At 56.3% G+C, this 17,244-nt stretch overlaps 2 protein-coding genes across 2 annotated transcripts in view; one reads left to right on the top strand and one right to left on the bottom strand.

Annotated features, from left to right (window-relative positions):
* Positions 1–4,363: 4,363 nt before the first annotated feature.
* On the top strand, positions 4,364–6,936 carry LOC117031592 (uncharacterized protein C9orf163). Its single transcript, XM_033122063.1, is given in 3 exon segments — positions 4,364–5,629; positions 5,667–5,695; positions 5,697–6,936. Coding segments are annotated over 3 exon segments (531 nt in total). The 5' UTR covers positions 4,364–5,332; the 3' UTR covers positions 5,902–6,936.
* A 3,781-nt stretch (positions 6,937–10,717) lies between these two features.
* Positions 10,718–17,244, bottom strand: part of NOTCH1 (notch receptor 1) — a 46,545-nt gene continuing 40,018 nt past the window's right edge. Inside the window, exons 31-34 of the mRNA XM_033122943.1 lie at positions 16,480–16,775; positions 15,272–15,419; positions 15,089–15,186; positions 10,718–13,782 (exon numbers count right to left, since the gene is read on the bottom strand). Of these exons, the coding sequence (XP_032978834.1) occupies positions 12,364–13,782; positions 15,089–15,186; positions 15,272–15,419; positions 16,480–16,775 (1,961 nt within the window). The 3' untranslated portion in view covers positions 10,718–12,363. The remainder of the gene's footprint in view (positions 13,783–15,088; positions 15,187–15,271; positions 15,420–16,479; positions 16,776–17,244) is intronic.

Genomic DNA, 17,244 nt, shown 5'->3' with positions numbered 1-17,244 from the left:
CTGTTGGCACGTCATCACTATGCCTGGTAAATGCCAAGTCCATGTAAAGCAGCTGTCAAAGAGACCAAATGAGGGGGCGGCCGGATGGCTCAGGTGGTTAGAACACGAGCTCTCAACAAGGTTGCAGGTTTGATTCCCGCATAGGATGGTGGGCTGTGCCCCCCCGCAACTAAAGATTGAAAACGGCGACTGGACTTGGGGCTGAGCTGCGCCCTCCACAACTAGATTGAAGGACGACGACTTGGAGCTGATGGGCCCTGGAGAAACACACTGTTCCCCAATATTCCCACATAAAAAAATTAAAAAAAAAAAAGTACCACCAATTGGTTGTTACACAGTAGTCACGGGGACGTAGGGTATAGCATAAGGAAAATAGTCAATAACATTGAAACAAACTAAAAAAAGTGACCAAATGACTTGATTCAAACATTTTGAAGAATAGGCAGAGCGCCAACAAAACTTTTATAGAAACCAAGGAGTAAAAATCCTCTTTACAGTGTTTTCTGTTGTTGATTATTTTTAAATAAAATATATCAGGTATAACCTTGAACAGTTAACCTGTACTTTGAAAACAAAAAGTCCTAGTCCTGCCTCTTTACAACACGCTTCTCTCTGCAGGTATCCCTCCTTTTCTCCCTAGCACCACCCTCACAAACGGATTAACTTTAGCCAATCACAGAGGAAAGTAAACACCAAAGGCAGAGGTGGTACAAGGACTCTGGAGTTGAATCCACATGTTTTGGTTCTTGGAAATCTTTCTAATGTGCAAATTAAAAAACCACTTATGAATGTACTTTAGGTAAAGCACTTTACAAATAAAAGTTCCTATCCCCAACTGAAAACGAATCCTACGAATCTGATTCGCTACCATCACTGCCCGCACACGCTGTCCTAGGTCAACAGGAAACCCTTCCCGACTAACACTTTGCAGCTCACTCAAATTTAATAGACTGTATGTTATATACTAGGAACAGCATCAGAGACTTCATTTGGTTCCAAGCTGTCATTTTAAAACAAAGAACATTTACGGCTCAGCTTTATATGGACTGAGGGTAGAACAGGCTGAGCGTTTTCCTTTGTGAAACAGGTACCCAGGACGTCTTCCGGGACACAACTTCCTCCTTGCAAGGCTTCAGAAGACCCTCAACCATTCTAAGTAGCTTAAAAAAAACAAAGCACGGAGCACAGGCCTATAGGATTTGTTCATCAGGCGTCACTGTGAGAGCAAGACTGGGCGTCCAGCCGAGTGGCTTGGGCACACCTCTTCTCTCGCTGCAACCCAGTGTCTTTAGCCATAAAGGAGAGAATTAATGTGATGACTTCTAGGGTCCCTTCTAGGTCTAATCTGATCAAATTCTACTCCCAGAGGATTCTAGGGTGCACTAATTCCTACCACTGTTTAACAAGGAAATCTTACCAGAATCTACATTTCCCATGTTTATACTTAAATGTTTTCCTTGCAGAAACTTAAAATTTCCTCAGCTCCTAGACTGAGAATCGTTTCAGAAGCAAACGCTACTCTCCTGACCACAAAGTGAGAGCTTTTTAGCAATATACCAATTCCATTTGAAACAATCTTGGACAATCTTATTCTTTTGATCTTTTTTCTCTATTCACCAGCAGAAAAACAATGCAACTGCGTGTCATTTGCCTCCTGATGACAGGGAATTTTATTCTGTCCAGTAAGTCATGCTGTAGCCTCAAGTCGTCTAACTTTAAAAAGACAGTTTCAGAAAGACCAGCTGATTTTAAGATGCATTATTCATAAACCTAGTCTTCGATTTAACTTGCTTGTGTCCGTGAAATATTTTGGCATGACCCGTGTCCAATATAAATTCCTAGCTACTGAACTGAGATACTTAAAGCACACTCCTCCCCTCCCAGAGCCACTGCCCCAGCTGCAAGTGTGTAAACCAACAGGAGCACGAAGAAACACCTGCATCTGCCCTCTGCCTACGACCTCCCCCATGGTGACAGCTGGAGTGACAGCTCTGCTAGACTAAGCACTTGACCCAAAGACACCATAAACTCCAACTTTTCTAAGTACAAACACATTTAGATATTAAAGGAAAAGAAGCGGGAGTCTAAACACTGCTAAAAATGACAAAAACCCATGCTGACACTGAGAAAAGAAGGAATCATATGAAAGTTTACACACTACCCTAAAACAAACTCTCAGTACAATTTTGAGACTTACTGTAGTAACTGCTATTAAGGGTGAATGAGTCACAAGGAACAAGAAAGAAGTGCTCTTTTGCTGCTTGTCTTATCTTTTTAAGATAACAGTACCCACAACCCTAAGAAAGGGCATGGAAAAAAAAAAAACTGCAGGGAGGGTGGCTGTGCTCAAATTGCACAAGTGTCACTCTAGGAACAACTGTCTGTGACTCAGTTTGCTTCTTGTCATATATGAGGATAGGAAATACCTCTGGTAGCACCTGCATCATATGTACAAGGTGTGATAAAAAAATACAGTGAACGCTGCTGCTGAGTGCCACCCAACAGAAAGGCAGGGATCTTTCATATGGGAAGCAGCCTGTCAAACCTTAGTAAGTGTGTGACAAGTTTCAACTTGTTCGGTGCAGTCAGTTGGGTGTGAGCTACGGTTGAGAGAAGATGTGTTTCAAAGTGTGGTGTAAATCATCCTCCATCGTGACAATGCTCCATGTCACACATCGCTTCTGGTATATGGCAATTTTTGTCAAATAAAAACATTACGGTGTGTCCTCATCCACCTTATTCACCAGATCTGGCACCATGTGACTTCTGGCTGTTCCCTAAAGTCAAAACGACCATGAAAGACAAACGTTTGGAATCGATTCAGGACATCGAGGCAGCCACAACAGCACAACTAAAGTCACTCAGGAAAGAGGACTTCCAGAACTGGTTCAGAAAGTGGCAGGAACGACGGGATAAGTGTGTTGAAGGTGTGTGGGAGTACTTTGAGGGGGATTAATGGCAGTGTCTTTTACTGTAATAAACTTTTTAAAAATGTAAACATTTTTATCACATCTCATCTATAAAACAAAACCTTAATAACCAACCCGTGTCCCATCTCCAAGGCATTTCAAAGTGAAGCTGCAAAAACTGATTTTAAATGGCTGAGATGTGTCCAGACGCTGTTGTAATACTTTCCTCACGAAACGAGCAGGCTGGTTTACACATCCTCTAACCCTTGATACAAAACACCAGCACTTGACCTCCGTTGCAACATCTTGGTAACATAACAATGCTGCTCCCTGGTTCAAATGTAAATCTATCTCATCACCTGCATGGCTCAGTAGAAATCTTTCAACCCCTGAAGACAAAACAACTTCAGAACCTTAGAAGCAAAGGACGTGTTAAGAAACTTCCTAAGTGTGTGTACTCTTTAAAAAGTTGCAAGTCTGGCCTATCCCCCAGCCCTTCCAACACGACCCCACACCGAGGCCAGCAAGGCCGAGACAAGTGTCAACACAGCTGAGCCGCAAGGCACTCGCCAAGGACCCGGCCATTCATGTGAGGTCCCGGTCAGTCTGACCAGCGGGCAATACGGTGCGGGAGGCGACACGTGTGCCGCTCCCGGGCCCACCCGACCCCTCAGGCTCCCCCCCGCCCCGGCACCCCAGAGACGCGCCGCCCGCTCGGGGTCGGGCCCCACCCGCCGGCCTCCCTTCGCCCAGACCCCGACCCTCACCGGCGCGCCTCAGGCCCGCCAAGGCCCGCACTGGCTCCCGCCGGGTCCCTCCGCGACCCCGCGCGCCGACCCCTCAGGAGCCGCTGGCGGAAGCCGGCCCGGCGGTTAAGACGAGCGCAGACACAGCCGCCACAGCAGCCATCTTGGCACATCCGGCTCCGGTCGCCGCGGCCACTGCGCCGCCGACGTGTCCGGCCGCGACGTCAGCGCGTGCCACGCCAGCCAGCCCCGCCCCCCACAGTCCTCGTGACGCTCCGCCCGCCCTTGCCCCGCCCCCCACATTAGCTCCGCCCCTGGCAACTTCTCTGCCGACGCTCCACTCCGCCCCTTCCCCCGACCCTCTCCGGCGTCCAGTCCTTCACCGCCCATCCCTTCGTTTCGCCACCGTGGCTTCGCTTCACGCCTTGTTAAGTCTTTTAAGCCCATCCTTCCGTTCAGCTCCTTGGCCCCGCCCTCCCCCCGCCCTGCCTCGCACATTAACCCCGTCCCTTGCCTGCATCCTTCCACCGTGGCCCACCCGTGGCCCCGCCCCCCGCCTGCGTCCAATCCTTCACCGCCGCATCCCTTGGCCACCCCCACCGGCGTCCATTCCTTCAACGCCTCATCCCTTCGTCCCTCCCCCTTGCCCCGCCCCGCAACGCGTCCAGTCCTTCAACGCCCATCCCTTGGACCCGCCCCTTGCCCACCTGCCCGGCCGGGCGCGCCTGGCGGCCGCCTCGGGACGTCGCTTCGGTTACGCCTGCTCTTTCTTTAGCCGTTTCTCGTTTTAGGATGTGAGAAGGGTAGGGATTCTTCAACCAGACCCAAGGGAAAAACCAGTGTTGGACGACCGATGCCAGCAGGTGCACCCGCCGAGAAGAGCTACTTGACTGAGCCAAGAACCAGAGCGGCGCCTTGGCGCAGGCGCGTCCCTCCCCTTCTGCTGTCGGATTCGAGGGCTGGGAAGACAGGCGAGAGGTGACAGCGCATGCGCCGGCCGCTGCAGCGGAGTGCGCGTGCGCACCTCGCGGCGGCCGGCCGGTTGCCTGGTTACGGCTGTTAGCCGCTCCGGGTTCTTTCTGCTGGGGAAGTTGGTTCGTTCTGGTGGGGAAGTTCGTTCTAGCTCTCGGGAAGCAATGCCCGTCTGCTCTCCACAAAGCCCTGGAAGGTGCAGACGCCGTCAGCCCCAGTCCACAGGCGGCCGTCGAAGCCCCACTGCCCGGCTGTGCGCGCCTCCGGGGTCGCACCCCAGCACGCCACCGCCTCTCCCTGGCCCCTCCTCCCCGGCTTGGCCGTCACCTTCGCCGGCCCCTCTGCGCCGCCCCCAATGCACGCAATCTGTCGGGTCCTTTTCCCTCGGCTGGGCGAGCAGGTCCAGCCCCTCTTTTGTCTGTCCTAATACCCCTCGAGGTCCAGGACTCTTACTCCCAGAGAGCAGCGACTCCCCCTATGTCCAGTAGTGTCCCGTAAGCCGCGGAGCCCCGTGAAAGGAGGCCCCAACCGTTGCTGAATGAGCGCAACTCCGAGGGTACCAAGCGACAGGCTAGGCTACTGGGCCTCAGCATCCTGCACCTCCGGTGGCTGCTGCCTCGTCCTGGCGCGCCCACCCGGCAGGCACCATGTGAGCCCTCCCAGGGAGGATCTTAGCGAAGAAAGGGTGCTGCCATTTGTATCTTCATGTTTCCGATGAGAAAAGGGAGGTCCGGCCTACTCACCTGCACACCTTCCTGGCAAGGACGACGAAGAGCAGCAGCCCGCCCCCCTTGCCCCAGCTCCTTCCAGAGGTCAGGAAGGGTGGCAAGTGTACCCGTCTTGCATCACCTGGCAGCCCAGCTTGCAGTGACGGCTGCTGCTACTGCTGCAGTGGCTGAGGTGCACAGCCCGGGGTGGCAGGGAACCTGGGTCACCGGTGGGAACGCGAGGCCCGGGAAGAAGGAAGGAGTGTGGTGCAGCTATTTGTCTGGTGTGACACTGGCGAGGGAGCAGCCACGCTGTCAGAGCCTCAGGCAGGTGTGGGGAACGTTTCAGCCCATCTGACGTGGCCACTCTGCTAAGCTAACATTTGCCTTGCAGAGATTGAGTTCCCAAGTGGGAACACGTGGAACTCCACTGCCCTGGTCCCCTTCTTCCTTCTTCCTGGTGGTCACTCTGCTCTGCAGTTGCTTTCTCCCAACAAGGCGCTCCACAGAGAGATGTCATTGTTAGCCCTCCTCCTGAAAGAGGGGAAAGTGGGGGCAAAGCACTGACTCCCCTCGGCTCAGGGCTGCCTGCCTCCTCTTTGCTCTCAATTTGAGTTCAAAGAGCCCAAGAGTTGGAGCCCAGACTTGCCCCTCTGGGGTTCTGAGGAGCCCAGTGGTTGGCCCTGGTGAGCTCTAACCTGGAGAGACCATAAGCTGCAGAAATTAACCCACCCTGGACAAATGGAAGACCTCTGGGCCCTCGGGCGGAGCTGTTAAAGAGGCAGCCTTGTGTTGACTCCTGCAGGGTGACTTTAAGGAAAGCTTTGATTAGCTAGTTGACCTGCAAGGACTTTGGGCTTTCCTCCTCTCCCCTCCTCCCTCCTGCTAAGCCTCTGTCTAAGGGAGGTTTTCGCAGGTTCTCAGCCGTTTGCAGCCTGGTGTGGAAGAGGGTTCCTGGGCCCACGGCTGAGCCATCAGGCCTCTGGGCCGTGGAGGCGAGGGTGCGGAGCACAGACCTTTTTTTTGCTTTAAGGCCCAGCCTGCTTCCTACATGCTGTGCGCCCTCTGTCATCTTCCTTAACCTCCCTGATGGTCCTCCTCAACCTGGGGTTCAAGCAGGATGAGAACGTGGACAATCGGAGGGCTGAAACGGGATGCTGTTGGTATATATATGCTGGAACTGTTTCGGGCAAACGGATGTAGGAGGACTGGCTGCAGAGCACTCGGGGGCCTATACCTAGGAGGTATGTTGCCGTGACAGCCATCGTTATTCTCCATCAGGCTTCCTTCCCTTTCCTGCAATGTCCATTCCTCTCTCCTTTCTCCTGATAGAAATGTCACCACTTCCCTGAAGCCCCTCCACCCCCGCCCCAGGTGGGCTAGAATCAACCGCTCTTTTCTGGGGGCAAAGTTGTAGCTCCTCATGCAGAGACCCATGGTGGATTTATTGTTACCCGGAGCACACAGGTCACAGGGCTGCACGCTTGCCCGGACAATGGGCAGAGGCTGTGCCAGAGAACCCGGCTGTCCTTCCCATGTTTACGCCAGTCGGCCTCTCCCATTGGTCTGTGCTGTCCAAGGAGACGGCCACTGAGCACCTGCCAGGGCTGGTCTGAACTCTAATGCCCAAGTTCCATGATCTCATTGTCAACTTTTGATTATATGTTGAAATAACGTTTTCGATATGTTGAATTAAATAAAATATACTATTAAAATTTATTTTATCTGTTTACTTTTGAAAAATGTACCTACTAGGAAGTTAAAAATTCCACAGTGGCTGGCATTGTATTTCCACTGTACCGTGTGGGTCTAGAGGTGAGCACATTGGGGGAGGGGTGAAGGATCGTCACTGAGCATCCTGGCCCGGGGCTTATAGCCGCCTCAGGTGGGGAGCGGGCTCTCTCCTGACCACCTACCAGCCAGGCCCCCTTGGGGGTGGGGCTGCAGTCTCAGGGGTCGTATGCCTCATCCTTCACTTCCCGCACCACCCCCACCCCCACCCCTGGCATAAAGTAGGGGCATTACTGTGGTTTGTGGATGTTTGTAGTGCAGGCTGCTCCATACCAGGTGCTTTGCTCAGCCCCTGACACGCACCCTCAGTCTGGGTGTTGAGGCTAGGGGCACAGGCAGGGGGCCTGCCCAGCTCGGCCTGGAGAGAGGAAGGGGCAGCCTCCATGAGACAGGGCTGGCTGAGTGGTCCAGGCAAAAGCGTGACAGGGCCTCAGAGGTGGAGTGAGCTGGCAAGGAGGGCTTCCGGAGGAGGGAGGCAATAAGGGCTGAGGACTGGATGGCTGGAGAGGCAGGGGTGGGAGTCTGGTCCCCCAGGAGAAAACGGGTCTGCAGGCGTTAAGTGTGTTCTGTGCATCTGTGTGTCAGGCCCCTGTTGGTGTGCGGGCACCTGCGGTGTGCATTCGGGCCAAGTGTCAGGGGAGGGGGACACCTCCAGGGGAGTGCAGACCCGGCTATAAGGCCAGCCCCGTGGGAGCCGCCCCAGACCCCCAGGGGACCTTGCGGGAGCAAATCCACACCCTGCCAAGCGCTGACGCGGCAGGCTTGACGACGTCACCATCATCCGTGTCGTTAGCCCGAGCACGGCACTGTCTCTCCCGTCCAGTGTCTGGAAACGCTGTTGTTGATACATATGTGCTGTCTCCTAGCCGTCTCGGAGAACTTTTCTTTTTGAATCACTGAGCCAGGTACGAAGCATCTGAGGCGATACGTAAGAGATAGGGACGAAGTGGAAAGCAGAAGGAAGACGCTGATTCCACACCCACCAGCTGCGGGGTCACAGAGAGCTGGAGCTGCAGGAAACCTGTATGGTGACCCCTTAGCTGCAGCGGGGCCCTGGGAGACCACCTCCCCAAAACTGTACGCAGAGGTTCACTGAGCCCCTACTGCGTGCCGGGCACTGCTAGGAGCTGGGCCGTAGCTATGGGACAGACAGGCCTGGCCCCTACCGTTGGGGATCATGGACCACTGGGAATGCCCAGTGTGGGCGGAGGCACCTGGATCCCACCTGCTCGGGGTGGGAGAGGGGCAGGGATGGAGGAGAAGGCGCATTTGTGGCAGAAGCAAACAGAAGCGTCTGCAGTGGCCAGGGACAGAAGCCCTGAAAGCAGGCAATGGCATGGCAGCTGGTGGGTCTGCATTGCGGGGGGGGGGGGGCCAGGGGGGAGAGGGCCCAGGCCCTGTGAGGGGATTTGCACTTGGTTTCTGAAAGCAAGGGAAGCTTTCCGGGGCTTTTCAGCTAGGAATGACATCATTAGTTTAGCCCCCCACAAGTTCTCGTTCTCTGAGAGGGCACTAGGGAGAACCAGGAGCCCGGGAGGTGGCCATGGGGCCCCTAGGCGAGCAGCAAGGCTGCTGGGGCCAGACTGGTGGGGAGAGCCGAAGCCCGGATGACCTCCAAGGACTCTGCTCTTGCTGCCAGCTGCCACCACAGTCCCCAGCCCAGGGAATAAAAAGGACAGGAAAGTGACAGTCCTAAGCACTAGTGGTTAGGTGTGTAACTGAAGTTACAGATGTGGACTTGGAGGCCAGAAGCGGGGAGGCTGTGGACTGGAAAGTGGAAGGGCCTGGATGGAGCTGGGAAGAACTCCAACATCTTCAGGTTGCCAAGTGCCAGGCTGGCTGTGGCATTAACTCCTGGCAGTGACCTTGGCAAGTCCGTCCCTGAACATGTTTCTTTGTCTGAATAGTGATGGGCTGAGTGACATAGCCCCTCCAGGCCCCCCTAGTCCTTCCAGGGAAGGTGACCCCTCAAATGGTTATAAGAACATGGACCTGGGAGTTTCCCCGCCCTGGCTTGAATGGGTGAACCTCGGGAAGTCACCTACTTCTCTGAGCCTCAGCTTCCTCATCTGTTAAATGGGATGCTAACACTGTCGTAGGAAGTGGCCATGAGCGTTAGGTGAGGTGCAGACGTAAACCTAGTGACTCACCAGTCTGGTGAAGTGCCCATCAGAACCACCCGCTTGCCACAGGAGGCACTGGCGGGGTACTGCCAGCAGGGGGAGGCAGAGCGTTGCCTCCGAGAGGGCGGTTGGAGCCCAGAAAGCCATTTCCTTGCTGGAGGCTCCTCCCAGGACTGGGCGGAGTTCTGGGCTCTGGGGTGCTGGCGTCAGACACCCTGGCTGGTTCAAGACCTGGCCCCAATGCAGCCAGAGGAAGGTTTCTGGCTTCCCCATCAACCCCAGACGGCAATTTCTGGGAGAGGGTGGGGCATTCATTTCTGGACTTCCCCAGGGATGGGGGTGGGAGTCTCCGCTGAGAGCAGATGCTCCATAAGTGCTCCCAGAGTTGACTTAGTGACACAAGAAGACGTTTATTTTTCAAGCTCCATGCCTTGTGATGTAATACTCTGCTAAGGGGGCTGGGAAGTGTTGCTTTTTAATACGGATGATATTCAGCCTCAGCCTGAACCCATTAGGGGCACTGGTGACCGTGAGGTCCTCAGCCAGGTGTGGCCAGGGAGAGTGTCGGTCCACAGTCCGGTCCGTGTACTCTTCTTTCATTCTACAGATAAGTTAATGGTTGGTGGGGAACACGGAATGTCACTGAAGTTCACACCCTTTTTCAGGGCTTGTCTTTAAAATGAAGTGACGTGAGCTGTGGTATAGTGCACAGGTTTGTCGTGACCTGGGCTCACTCAGCACAAAATGCAATGCAATCTCGTCGAAGAAACATACGACACATAGGACATAGCACGGCTCTGTAGACAATCATAGGTTCGTAATAAACGTTGATAATGTTTACTGATAATCCCGCTGTGAGGTCCAGAACGGCCACGAGTCGAAGGCCGTATGGAAAATCCAACTCTGAGGCCCGTCGCGTGTGGCACCTGTCGTGAGTTCTGCATAAATAATGCTTTCGTAGCACAGATGTCACCACCGAGCCTGGAATTCCCGTGCCGAGCAGGGAGGGTGACAGTATCCCCCGCCCCAGCACCCTCTTGGGTTCACAGAATCTTCCTACCCACTGTGTCAGTCCCTCGGTGGCTGTGCTCAGATGCCTCTGCCCTCCTGACAGGGTCTGGAGGGCCCTCCTGCCCACCACCCCCAGGCTGGGTAAATGGCCCAGAAGATGGGAGAGCTTGGAACCTGGTGTCACCTCAGAGATGTGAGTCCCAGGTAATGGGCTGTCCGTACCCTGCGCTCTGCAGCATCTTCGCCTCTGCAGAGGGATGGAGTGGTAGGCTGGCCCTGGCAGATGCAGGGATAGTAGAACTGAAAAGGCAGCACGGCCGCAGCGCCCCCTCGTACCCCGCCGGCCAGGGCTGGGTGGTCTCTCTCCACCAGAACGAGCAGAAGAGCTAGTGCCTCCCTCCCACCCTCCCAGAAAGGGAGCCACCACAGCCAAGTTTTGCAAAATCTGGATGGCCATCAGCATCATTTTTATTGCAAATCAGTTAACAAAAAAAGATGAAAAAAAAATACATCATTTTTATCCTCTACAGTTTTACATGTAGTTAACTTTTTAAAAAAAGTTCCTTTTCCTGTAAACTACACTCTATTTTATAAAACACAGTAAGAATCAACATCTTAGGATATGTCTGGTCATACCCATGAGGGATGGCACAATACTGGCCCCGGCGAGGCCGGAGAAGCCGCCCTGGGAGGTGGACACCTGCCCGAGCGAGCAGGCGGCCTCCCCGGGGCCGCTCCTAGGAGCTACGATCTTGGTGTCGGCACGGCAGGTTGCGAGGCCTGGGTTGTGAGCAGAGCCCCGTTCTGACACCCCTCATCAGCGTGACCCTTGACAGACTTGTTCATTCAGATTTTTTAAACAAAATCCACCTTTAAAAATGTATTTACATTTATTTTGCCACAGGCTATACTTGATATTGCAAGAATCTGCTCCTCCTCCGGGGCTTGGCCCCCCTAAACCAGGAGGGGTGGCCCTCGAGCAGGCTCCTGTCGCCCCCAGCCGACCGCCTCGGCTGCACCCCATTGAGCCCCACCAGGCCCCCAGAAGAGTGGCCTCCCTACACCAAGGCCAGACACAACCATGTTTTCCCAGAACCTCAATGCAGGTTGCTCTCACAAGTCTCCTCTACAAAAACGGGGCCCATCAGCGGTTGGGGCCCTGGGGCTGAGCCCACGCCCTGGTCGTGCCAGTCCACCTTCTGCTGATCCTGGAAGGTGCTGTGCCTCCGGCGGGCCAGCCCAGGCAGTCTTGCCCCACAAAAGGGTAGGATTCCTCCACGCAGGGCCAAGGTGGGTACCACACAGCCACACCTGGCTCCTTGCTTAAACATCAAGGACTGGGGGCAGGGAGCAGAAGAACTTCCAAATGGAACAAGAATTGGCAAGACCAACGAACAACTACATAACACTGAACCTGAAACAAAGATTCATGATTGGTACCACGAATGTACTCTCAGGACACCAAAAACACATTGCTGAAAGCACGCTTTCCAAAAAATCACTAACAAGCAACCAAATGCATAAACCACATCACTTTACATTTTACTTTCGTTTGTTAGATGCAAATTAACCCATGTCCCAAAGATGTGAAGGTTTTGCCGCTTCATCTCTAGATGCTGGGAGGGGGTGTGGGGGTTTGCACTGCCCGAGGCACCCAGGAGGTTTTGGGATGGTGCTGGCTCAAACCTCCCTTCTCCGACATCAGTTCTTTTTGGATTTTGAAAAAAAGAAATCAATAAATAAATGGCATTTATAAATCATGAATCTTTGTTTTATATTTTTTTTACAGATACGTAACAATCTTCATCCTAAGTAGGAAAATTATGATTGAGAACTAGTTTATTTTCCTGGTACAGATAAAAATTTCTAGCTGGTGCCATAGAAAACAGTACATATAAATAAAAAGGCAGTGTTTCCATGTAAAATAAAAGTACATAAATAAATACTAAAAAAAAAATTTTTTGAATCCAGGTCCTCTTATTTTGTATAAAAACATGTGTCTTTTTATAAAAGCTCCTTTGGTCGGCCCGGCCTCCGTGGGGCACACGAGCCAGCGCCCCAGCAGAGCCTGGGAAAGGAAGCGCCGTGCCGGGCGGGCGGCTATTTACTTGAACGCCTCCGGAATGTGGGAGATCTGGGACTGCATGCTGGTGGGCGGGCTGGAGATGCCCTCGGACCAATCGGAGATGTTGGAATGCGGGGATGAGCTGGACCACTGGTCGGGAGACTCGGGGGACGGGGTGAGGAAGGGGTGCTCGGGCACCTGCAGCTGGTGGCTGGGGGTGTTGTCCACGGGCGAGGAGGAGTAGCTGTGCTGCGAGGGCGGCGTCAGGAACTGGGCAGTGGTCATGGGTGGGACCAGGGAGGATGGCAGCGAGGTGGGCAGGACCTGGCTGTCTTGTGGCAGGATGGTATGCACGGCTAGGCCGCTGGGGCCCAGCGGCTGCACATCGGCCTGGCTTGGCTCCCCGCCCATGAAGCTCCGGCTCATGTGGCCATTGGCGGCTGAGCTCACCAGGTGTGGCTGGATGCTGGGCGGCTGCTGCACCTGCTGGGTCTGCACCAGGTGAGGCTGGGTGGCCAGCCGCGTGTTGGGCAGGGCCTGGTAGCTCAGCATCTGGGATAGGGCACTGGCAGAGAGGCCGCCGTGCAGTGGGCCCATCATGCCGTGCTGGAGGGCCGGGGCCTGTGTACTCAGTGTGCCCGGGGCCACACTCCCTCGCAGTGGGTTGTACTGGTTTGGCACCAGGCCGTTCTGCAGCCGCGACAGCCACTCGCACTGGCCATTCAAGCCCGTGGTCCCACCCACGGTGAAATTCATGGCCCCGCTGCCACCGCCAGTACCCAGGACTGTGCTGGTGCTGGAAGCCACAGGCAGATGGGAGAGGCGTGGCGGCCCCGCTTCAAAGGCCAGCCGGCCACCCCCGCCCAGCGCTGCCATCTCGGGCTTGGCTGCCACACTCAGGTGACTGATGCCCAGGTGGGTATCAGGCATGCCAGGCAGGTGGTTGAGGGGCATAGAAGGAGACTGCTGGAAAGGGGAGGGCAGGAGGGGTGGCGAGGCCACGTCCGACAGGTAGCCGTGGGGTGACTCGAGGGAGTCCACAGGTGACAGCACGCTCGCACTGTCCAGCAGGCAGCCCTTGCCGTCCTGGGACTTCTTCCTCCGTGCTTTGAGGTCCCTGGCCTCCTTGCCACCCCCAGCCAGGCCCTTGGTACTGGGCTTGCGGGCCTTTTTGCCCTGCACGGCTGGCTTGAGGTTGCCCAGGTAGCCGTTGGGCGAGCAGAGCGGGGGGGACAGGGTGGGCGCGCCCCCCAGGCTGGCGCCGTGCAGCGCAGGGCTGCGCACCAGGCTGTGCTCATCCAGCAGCCGCAGGATGTCGTGGTGCATCCGCTCCTGCGCAATGTCGCGGGGCAGGCGGTCCATGTGGTCGGTGATGTCCCGGTTGGCCAGGTGGTCCAGCAGCACCTTGGCGGTCTCGTAGCTGCCCTCCCGGGCGGCCAGGAACAGAGGCGTCTCCTCCTGGGGACACGGGCACAGGCAGACGCGTCACCCTCACCGATGCCCCACTGCTAGGGGGGCCTGCGGTTTGACGCCCCCACCCCACCACTGGGGCGGGGGGAGAGCCTTTGACCCCCCCCCCCCGCGTGCTCCTGCTACCTGGCCCGATTAAGTCTTTCTAAAAAAAAAAAAAGCCTCAAATACATCATCTGAGACTCACCCAGAGGTGAGTCTGTGGGATCCCATATTCTAAACCCAGGGGTGGGGGGGGTCCCTTTGTGGGGGTCCCTCACAGGAAATCTAACAAACTGTGGCCTGTCCTCCTCCCTCTAAAACTGCAGACGCAAATGCTGCAGCAATTTCAGGGGCTTGAGGATGCCTGAAGTGTATCTGTGGGCAGCAGGGTGGGAGTCCCCCCTCAAATGTTCCCCCAGTGACCCTGACATCTTACGTTCTTCCCTGGGTCTCAGCTTTGTTGTCTGTACAGTGGACATGCCGCGTGTCCCTGCCAGGCTGCTATGTGGAAGTAAAGCCTGATGGTGCCCGCCAGGCACACACAAGGCCCTGGTAGTGGCCCGATGCCCTGTGACCGGTCCCTGTGTCTGAGGTTCAGTCTCCCCAGCAGGAGGTGGTTGAGATCAAGCCTTGGCCTGCCGAGGACTCAGGAGCCCCAGTGCCCACTGCCTGCTGTGACCCCTCACCCAGGATGGAGGCCTCAGCTTGAAACACAGCGCAGATCAGGGGGACAGCAGGGGGTGGGGTGCCTGCGCTTCTGTGCCAAGGACCCAGAGGAGCCCTGTGCAGGCTCAGGACATGAGGGGCTTCCTTAGCCTCCGGGGAGACCATGAAAGTGGGGGATAGAAAGGCTGGGGGTGTGGGGTCACATGCAGCAAGGCAGCCACTCATATTTACGTGTGGGGGCCACACAGTGCCCCAGGCCCCAACACCCACCAGCATTCTGGCTCCACCTGCACCATCTGGGTCTCCCTGCCCGGTGATAGCCGAGGGGGGAAGGTGAGGTCCAGGTCATAGACAGGGACACACAGGACAGCTGCCACCCCACTATTCACTGCACTATGTCCTGCTGTGGTGACAGCCCTGTGTTTTCCTGTGCTTGGGAGGCGACCAGTAAGAACAGGTCCAGTGAAGCAAGGGGTGCTAACGACGCCCAGGCACCACGCTACGGGGTCTCGTCTGTGCCCAGTTCTCGCCCGGATTTCACAGGTGAGGAGGCCGAGGCCCAGGGTTTCAGTCACTGGTTGGGGGACCCATGGTCAGAAAGGAGTGGCGCTGGGTGCCATGCCCTGCCAGCCGTGCCCCAGCCCACCTTGTTGTTCTGCATGTCTTTGTTGGCACCATTCTTCAGGAGCACGATGGCGGCCTCCACGTTATTCACGGCGGCAGCCCAGTGCAGGGCGGACTTGCCTGCGGGGGAGAAGCGGAGTGGGGGTTGGGGCAGGTCGGGCGGCAGCGGGCCGTCCCCCGGGGGCTGCGCCACAGCCTGGCTTACCCAGGTCGTCCACAGCATTGACGTCGGCGTGCGAATTGATGAGGTCTTCCAGCATGCCCTCCACGGCCAGGCGGGCGGCCAGGATCAGGGGCGTCGTGCCGTCATGCATGCGGGCGTCCAGGTCTGTGGCTCGGTTCCGGATCAGGATCTAGGTGACAGGGGGTGGGAGGCTCGGCGCTGATCTGGAACAGGTCCCCAGCGGGGGCTTTGTCCCTGCTGGGGTCTGATTGACCACAGAGTGAGAGGGTAGGACCCCACCAGCTGCTACCAGAGGGGCCGGGGCCAGAGTGCAGGCCACGCTGCCCACAGACCAGCCCCTTGGTGACCCCATGTGGCCTCATTTCATCCTCGCCACAGGCCTGGCTGCCACCACCACCCCAGGACACAGGGGTCAGATCCCTGCCCAGCCACAGGGGAGAGTGTGGGCAGCCTTTCAGATGCTGCCTGCCTGGGTGCCAAGCAATGTGCAGGACTAGCCTCGTCCCTGCAAAGAGCCTGTGGGAAATTTATGTCTCTATGTGCCAGAAAGGCTGCCACGGCAAACAGCTAAAGCTTGCCTCTGGGGACTCGTTCCCACGGTCCTCGTTCAGCTAACCTCAATTTCTATAGAAAGACAATGTGCCAAAAATTATGAAATCAAAGGTTCTATAGTGACAGCCCCCTCCCCCGCTGCTCACCTGCCCATCTGTGCAGAGCTGGGCTGCTCAGAGCCAGGGGACCAGTGGGGGGCTTGCAAAATGAGCCTCTATCGGGGACAATCCCCAGAGACCCAAGCATCCAAATCTCTAAATCCACCCTTGTCCTGGGCTTCCCAGCAAGGTCAAGGCTCAGGGTTGCAGGCAGCAAGCGGCAGACTCTAAACCCTTCTTCACACCGCCACAGGCTACGCCTCTGGCTGCAGCTGGGAGGGAGGAGGGAGGCGTGATGGGTCCGGGTGAGAAGGCCCTGCCCCCAGCAGATCTCTTCAGCCTCCTGCTGGACCGCCTCCAGCCTGGCCTCCCTTTGAGGAGGATGCGTGGGGTTCAGTGGCCTCCCCAGCCATGCACCTCACTCAGCAAAGGCTCAAGATAAAGACACCAGCTGTCCATGCTTAGGCTATGCTGGGGATCAGGGCTCCGGGTCCCGGTGAACTGAGTTGCCGGCCCAGACCAGAAGAGAAGGCCAGTGGGGGGGCTGGCCGAGGGCGAGCGCATGGCACAGCTGCCCACCTGGAAGACACCCTGTGCGTCAGCAGACACGGCCGCGTGCAGCGGCGTGCGTCCCATGTTGTCCTGGATGTTGGCGTCAGCACTGGCCTCCAGCAGGCGCTTGGCCGCGTCAGAGCGTGAGTAGCGGGCAGCCAGGTGCAGGGCGGTCTCACCCGTACGGTCCGTCTGGTTGTGCAGACTGGCACCCTGGTAAATGAAGTCCGAGATGACGGCCGGCGCGTCCTCTTCCTCGTCACTGTTCCCCGTCTCCAGGCCCCCTCCACTGCAGGAGGCGATCATGAGGGGCGTGAAGCCATCTGCAGTGAGGGCAGGGACAGGGGTGGGCTGTCAGAAAGCCTGCCCCAGTGGCAGCTCCGGGCAGTGACGACTGCCCCAAGCTACCAGGCAGCAGTCTACACGCGTGGCCCAGCCTGTGGCGGCCTGCACGCACGGTCGTGCCACCTGGGGCTACCAAAGTCGATCCTAGCTTCCCAAGCGATAAAGCCAAGTTCAGTTGCCAACTGACCCTTGGGCCATGAAGCCCCCCTGTGGCTCTGCTTATGACCTGCCTGCAATTTTTGCTGGTAATCCACCCAGAAAAAAGGCAATGGGAAAATGCAGTTAGGAAATCAACCTTCGATGTCTCAAAAGACGTTGAGAAGAAATCAATTTTCAGTAGGGCCACGCGGGCTCAGTTGTCACTTAGGAGAAGCCAGGTGACCGTGACTCAGGACTGAGCACCTTGCCGCCCGTCCCCATGCTCAGCTTCCAAAGCACTGACCCCAG

Source organism: Rhinolophus ferrumequinum, chromosome 12 (genome assembly GCF_004115265.2).
Source record: "Rhinolophus ferrumequinum isolate MPI-CBG mRhiFer1 chromosome 12, mRhiFer1_v1.p, whole genome shotgun sequence".
NCBI lineage: Eukaryota > Metazoa > Chordata > Mammalia > Chiroptera > Rhinolophidae > Rhinolophus > Rhinolophus ferrumequinum.
Note: the sequence above shows the minus strand (reverse complement) of the source record. Positions and strands in the feature narration are given on the sequence as shown.